At 39.4% G+C, this 7,373-nt stretch overlaps 1 protein-coding gene across 1 annotated transcript; it reads left to right on the forward strand.

Annotated features, from left to right (window-relative positions):
* Window positions 1-3,164: 3,164 nt before the first annotated feature.
* On the forward strand, window positions 3,165-7,373 carry LOC131301334 (ACT domain-containing protein ACR4-like). The gene is made up of 8 exons (XM_058327557.1): window positions 3,165-3,607; window positions 4,688-4,760; window positions 4,843-4,888; window positions 4,994-5,108; window positions 5,203-5,270; window positions 5,479-6,072; window positions 6,206-6,310; window positions 6,752-7,373. The coding sequence occupies exons 1-8, from the start codon at window positions 3,601-3,603 to the stop codon at window positions 7,091-7,093; spliced, it is 1,350 nt and encodes a 449-aa protein (XP_058183540.1). The 5' UTR covers window positions 3,165-3,600; the 3' UTR covers window positions 7,094-7,373.

A 7,373-nucleotide genomic window follows, 5' to 3' on the forward strand; every position in this document is an offset into this window, starting at 1 on the left:
ATTTCAAAGTCTCAAATCTATAAGAAAGTCTCAAATTTGAAACTCTCAAAGTCTTCACATGTCTTTCCTCGCATCATCTCTCAAGTAAGAAACAAAACAGAGAAAAGAAGAAATTTCCTTTTCATTCTCGAGTTCCAAACAGAATCTTTTTTTTTTTGGTAATACATAATCCGGAACCGATCTCGTCAACGCAACCCTAGATTGCAGGGGCGTGTTGTTCCTAGATTGCAGGGGCGTGTTGTAAAACAGAACCCTCTCCCCTACAATTATTTCGCACAAACTTCTGCTTTTGGGATGATGATAAAGGATTAATTTTTGCTTCTAGTGAGGGTCGATCTAGAGACTTGTATTTTTAGCTACTTATCTTTGCCTTCTTTTCCACGTGAGATGAGCTTCTGGGGATATTCAATGCCACCTTCCATTGCTATTTCACACAAACTTCTGCTTGCGGCGAGGATGAAAAAGGATTTTGCTTCTGGTGGGAGTTGAACTATATAGACTTGTGTTTATAAGGCGCCGGAATCAGGGACCCTGTAGTGTAAGGGTGAACTACAGGGATCTAATGCACAATTTGAGCAGTCCAAAAGCATTTTCAATGGTCTGTGTTTGCTAAAAGTATCCTATAGCAAATCTGGATAATACATGTATGACACGTTTAGCAAATCTGGACCATTAATTATAAAGATGGACGACTCGAATCGCACACTATACTTTATAAGTGCACCCCTGCACTACAGGGTCCCCGAATCTAAGGCGCTTGTCTTTGCCTTCCTTTCCACTTGAGATGAGCTTTTTGGGTTATTCGAAACAGACATTATGCCAACCCGAGGGTATATTTGTACTTATAATTGAGATACAATGAACAGAGCACATTCCAAATGGGTAAAGACTCAGACTAGGTTCAAAGCTGATATGGGCTACACATGGTCACTCTATTTCTTTCGTTTGGCAGATATCTCATTCTTTGCAACAAATGCAAACCTAAACTGACATTGAAACAAAAATCATGTTACTTTCCTTCGAGAAACAAATCAGTTCATGAACCAAACTAGTCCCTTTTTCAACATAGCATCCATCGGACTCTGAATTTCCAAGTTCTGTTCGTGAATTGAAGCATTCCCATTTTTGCACCTTGTACGAGCCCAAAAAAAACAAAAAGCAGGGTAATTAGATGTGACTGATCACTCCATTCATTGGTATTTGGAAAAAAGTTTCATTTCTAGAGTAAGCTTACACTTTAAAGTATCACTGCCTTTGTCTTGACTCTAGAGTCTAGAGTGTTAGTACCAAAGAATTCGAATTGAATGGCATGGCATGGCATTGATACTTTTTGTGGTAAAATAAACCTCTCTTTTTTTTTTTGGTTAGAACCATGCATCTTAGTTAACATAGTGAAGAAAGCAACATGCAATTCAATGGTTTTTGTTGGGTATGTGGCTTAAATTGGTGCAAGTATTACCATTTGTTGTTTGGTACTTAGCTCTTCGCAAATCTAAAGGGTGACGTGATGGGTACCGTGTTGCTCACTTATTAAGCTTAACGTCTCGATTTGTGTTTTAGTATTACTACAATTTAACTTTCTTCATAGAGTTTATACACGATCATAGCAAAAGAATTGCAAGAAAGTTAACTTATTTTCAAGTTGAGCTACAAATGAAGATTTGATGCGCGTTGCGCATCTTGTTTAACCATTGATACACAACACTACGCCTTGAAACTTAGTTTTCTCCATATGTCATCTATTTCTCCATTCTTTGACAACAAATTAATCGTATACATCATTACCAAAAATATGCAAGTCCATTTGTTTGAGTGAGTTAAAAACTTTTTGGTACCCTTTAGGCCATGTTTGGTAGGGGTCAATGGAAGGAGAATTGCGAATCCAGCCAGATAAGCAACTCTCCCTCTTCATATTCAGTGTTTGTGAGTCGGATATGGAGATTTGGAGGATATTTATATCTGTCCTGTCCCCTCCCGGATAAGATTTTTAGTCCTATGCAAATTATATCTCCCTCCATATTTGCCTTCAAAATTACCACACAGCGATCATTGGTTACAAAATCGTCATTATCATTTACAAAAATGCCATTATTAATTCATCCATATCCCTTGCCGAAACAACTCCTATATAACAAATTACCAGTTACATATAATCTCACTACCAAACAGACTGTTAAGAGTATAATAACCAATTAAGCTGAATCAGCTTGATACCAATCAAACTTAAGGGGTCAAGGTGTATTATTATATAAGCAAACATTTTGAGGGGTCAAGGTGTGATCTAAATTTGAAGTCGGTGCTACATAATAGTTTTTTTTTTTTTTCTTGATTATAAAAACAGAAAACCAAAATCATATAAAACAATGTGTACACAACAACGTGGAAGACTTTAAAAAGACCATTTGAGACACCTAAAAAGTGTTTGAAAATTACGTTCCCATATCTTCTAGTCAAAGTGTGTTTCTATGTCAAAATATTGGAAATTAACAATGTCCTGTGTAAAATGTCAGCCGCATGATTACATAAAAGACTCTTTTCGGAAAAAGACTATTGTGTAGGAATTGAAAATCATGCGGTGCAGGGGGGGTGCACTGAAGGGTGTAGTGCGGCATCCGAGCCGTCTGTTCGGCAATCAATGAACCAGATTGTATTTCGGCTCTTACAAATTCGAGTCGTCCATTGCCAATATGAGATATAGATCATTGACTCTATTGCTGAGATGAGATTTGTACTACTATTTGCCCAAACGAATGGTTGAGATGTACCCCAATTCCGGATTTGAAATTGCACGAGAACAGAGATACATTCGCTTTTTTGGTAACGAAAATTTTTTGGTCTCGGAATTTACCTCACTTTTTAGTTTTTTACAGCTTTGGTCACGGGATTTACCTCACTTTTTATTTTACAGCTAAGCTGATACAATCAATATTGCAGTACAATTGGACAATTTTAATGACAACCGTTACAGCGACGCATTGACCGTTTAGAACCGTAATCTCTCTCTCTCTCTGTCTCTCCAAAAACTCTGGAAATAATTACCCTGGCTTTACCAACACGTGGTCCATCATTAACCCAGGTAAAATGATTTCACTGTCAGCGCACTCTAGCACAACCAACGCATTCCCGCCCCCAACTACTAGGGCTGTTGCTAACCTGCGCCTGGTAGTTCGTAACCACCCCCACCCTCCCTCCCTCTCTTCGCTTCTGGGAACTTTTCTTTTTAAGTACCCAGGTCTGAATCTCCAAAGAGTAACCGAAATTAGAAAGGAAGGAGAGAGAGAGAGAGAGAGAGAGAGAGAGAGAGAACAACAATTCATTCGCACTTGAAAATATATATATAGAAGGCAGAGCGGAGTTAGATATAGGGAGAGAGAAGAGGAGGGTGAAGAGAGAGTTATATTGGCAGTGCATATTTGGAATTTATGATACACAAGGAAGTAATATACTCCCACATAATTCTTATTCACTTTCTATTGGGGGAGAGATCAGGAGGACTGAGGAGAATCTGAGATCTCGACACTTTTTGGGTTGTATTTTTCCGCTGTTATAAGGCTCTGCTTTTCGGGCGAAAGTTTCACGAATCACGAATCCGCAAGACCTATGATGGGTACGCGCACATTCCTTGTAAATTACTCTCTCGTTTTCTGTCATATTGTTTTTGGGTTCTGGGTATGCCGTATAAGTGTCTGATTTGAGGGGTTAAATTTGTTTTTCCTGTTTACAAAAAGGCCGGTGGGATTTTGGTTTCTGGGTATTCCCTGGAAGTGGTGATTGGGTGATTCGAGGGGTTAAATTTTTTGTTGTTTGTTGGGTTCTTGTTGATTGGCTGTTGGGTCTCGGAGTGATGCTGGTTAAGTTGAGATTACTGTCCTTAATTCGTGGTCTATTGTGTGTTACAACGGTTTTTGTGGTTTAGTATTTTCGGGATTTGGTCTCACTTTGGGTTGGATTTTGTTAATTTTGTGGTCTGTAGTGTGTTGTTAATTAGCTGTTGTCTCCTTAACCTCTGCTTTTGTTTCTGGTCTTGGTTCTCTCTCTCTCTCTCTCTCTCTCTCTCTCTCTTAGCTTGATGGATCCAAAAGGAGGCCGAAGGATCGACAGTGTTCAACTTTATCCTACATCGTCGGTCATCTAAGCCATCCAACTATTTTCTAGAAGTTACTCTACCTATTACTAATTTAACATCTACCTGACAGCATTCCCAAAATTTTCAAAAACCTTGGTATTAACCAAATAACTTTCAAATGTTTGTAAAATTTCGAGACTTTGCATTCTGAAATTTTCGTAATTGAAATCGTGGACCCTAGACATGGACCCAGAGTACCCAACCAGCCTGACTCCACATAGACAGAGAGGGCCACTCCTTTTATTGTGGTATGGTATTAGGCTTCTTAATTAGCCTTCTTGGTATATCGTTATTCCAAATCATCCTTTCCATGTTTCATGATTGTTCAGTTCATTTTGTTTATATTCTCGTTAGATTCTTAGTTAATATTGCTCCCCTTTACATCATACCTTATTGCTTAATCTCTTTCTTTATATACTCATTTCAGATTCTTTGTTCCTTCCTTGACACTCGTAGTTTTAGTATCATATGTCGCTGCTACCGGTGGTTCCGCATATCTTTTGGTTGGTTGGTATTTTGTTCCTGCTTCATCTTAGCTTTTACTGTGTTTTGTGTTCTCAGAGGCCACTATGAGCTTTTCACAAGGCATAAATGATGAATACGAGAAGTTTATCAGAAGAATGAACCCACCCAGGTACCTATTTTCTTTCCCCATCTTCTTACAAAACTAATGTAAATGTCACTTGCTCATAAATGTATTCCTCTTATCTTGTCAGAGTTGTGATTGATAACGAGTACTGCAAAAATGCAACTGTTATACAGGTATGTGTCTCATTTGTCCTTTTGTGTTTGGTGCTTTGAATTACCTCCATGTTTTTGTTTCTTATTATGTGAGCTTCTTGGTTCATCTTAAACTCTGTCGTGCAGGTGGACAGTGCTAACGAACATGGAATACTTTTGGAAGTTGTTCAAGTCCTTACTGATCTTAACCTTATCATTACTAAAGCTTATATTTCTTCTGATGGAGGCTGGTTCATGGATGGTGACCTTTCCCCCCTTATCCTCTGTAGTTCTGTTCTTTTTTTAACGTTGGAGTAAATTTCTTTGAGTAACTTGTCGAAGTTGTTTTTTTCCAGTCTTTAATGTCACTGACCAAAATGGGAACAAGATTACAGACGAAGGGGTTCTGGATTATATCAGAAAGGTGAGTTGGGCTTGGTAATGTTTGCCTCTCCTCTGTGTCTGAAATTCTCCGTTTTCAAATCATATTCAATGTTTTAAACTAGAATCGTAGTTTTCAAATATCTAAAGGCGGCTCCGGAAATTTCAAGAAAAACGAGAAAACAAGTTTCACAAACCGCCGACCAAAACATCAACCAGTCAGGTTACTAATTCCTTTGGTTCATGTGCAGTCACTAGGGCCAGATGCGTGTTTCACATCTTCTATGAGAAGATCTGTCGGGGTAAAACAGTCAATGGATCACACCTCCATTGAACTAATAGGAAGTGACAGACCAGGACTCCTATCTGAAGTTTCAGCTGTTCTTACCCACCTCAAATGCAATGTGGTAAACGGTGAGGTGTGGACCCACAACACTCGCGCTGCAGCCGTGATGCAAGTGACTGATGAGGAAACGGGGGGAGCAATCACTGACCCAGAGAGACTATCAATGATCAAGAAACTGTTGTGCAATGTACTAAAGGGGAGCAACAAATCGAGGGAAGCTAAGACCGTGGTGTCTCATGGAGGCACTCACACTGAAAGGAGGCTACACCAGATGATGTTTGCTGACAGAGACTATGAGAGATTGAGTGATGATGCCTTGGGGGAATCACAAAGGCCGGATGTTAATGTTGTGAATTGGCATGATAGGGATTATTCAGTGGTTACTATCCGGTCTAAGGATAGGCCAAAGCTTCTTTTTGATGCGGTTTGCACTTTGACAGATATGCAGTATGTGGTTTTTCACGGGAATGTCGATGCTGAAGGACCTGAAGCTTATCAGGTATACGATTTTCCTAGTCTATAGTCTATACATACGTTTAGGTAGTGTCCATGGGGAATTCTGGTAGAAATATATTTTCTTTTCGGTCTAAATATAGAGGCTGAACTAAGGGATGTTTCTGTGGCATTTGTAGGAATATTGTATCAGGCATGTTGATGGCTCTCCTGTGAAATCAGATGCGGAAAGACAAAGGTTGGTTCACTGTCTAGAAGCAGCCATTGAAAGAAGAGTATCTGAGGTAGTGGAATCATTCCATGTAGACTTTTTATGTTATGTTTTACCCAGAATTTATTCATTTCCATTACCCTGCTAAATGGTTTGTTAAGTATATTAATCATGCTTAATTAGGGCCACAACTAATACTTAATAAGGTGGTCAATGGTCTTTTGGGTTGTTCATGTTAAATGGTTTCTTTACTCATGTTTTGCTTAAGTTATGCTTAGCAATATAGCTCCATCCTTCTGCCACATGGTATGTTTAGTTAGATGTATCCGTTCTGTCTCCATAATAGATAAGTTTCTTTGATTATGTTAGAGATGGATTCTCAACTAGTTATAGACCTGTAATATTCAAAGACTTGCTTTGTTTGTTTGGCAGACTAGCAATATTAAAACAGAAGTTTTGGTCACAGTTTCTCTTTCGGTTGCTCATTTGTTTGTTTGTTTTTTCCATCCACCAGGGGTTGAAGCTAGAATTGTGCACTACTGACAGAGTTGGGCTGCTATCTGATGTCACGCGCATATTCCGCGAGAACAGCCTAAACGTCACCAGAGCAGAAGTGACGACGAGATCAGGCAAGGCGGCAAACACATTCTACGTTTGCGATGCATCAGGCTATCCGGTTGATTCCAAGATTATCGATTCCATCCGTCAAGCAATCGGCCAAACCATACTCCAAGTGAAGAACAACCCCGAAGAGGCAAACCAAAATCCTCAAGAATCCCCGTCCAGGTTCCTCTTTGGCGGACTCTTCAAATCCAGATCTTTTTGCAATTTTGGACTGGTCAAGTCGTACTCCTAGATGTTTTACCATTTCCCACAAGTGCCACCCCCCTGTACATGGAACTCCATCACTTAGCCAGCAAAAGGAAAGCCGTAGATTGAGTGAAGCGCTTGTAAATACGCCTATTTAGTGCTTAAAGTAGGCTTATTATTAGTCTCGTGGATCCAACGCCCTGTTGGATCCAACGAAAATGGAGATTGGAGATTTGGATCGCGTTAGCGCGAAATATTTGTACATAGTAACTTCTCTAGCTTCTAAATCTTGCTGCCTTAATTATTGAAATCCTTGGTTTCTTTTT

The sequence above is a fragment of the Rhododendron vialii genome, chromosome 9a, assembly GCF_030253575.1.
Source record: "Rhododendron vialii isolate Sample 1 chromosome 9a, ASM3025357v1".
In the NCBI taxonomy this organism is placed as follows: Eukaryota; Viridiplantae; Streptophyta; class Magnoliopsida; order Ericales; family Ericaceae; genus Rhododendron; species Rhododendron vialii.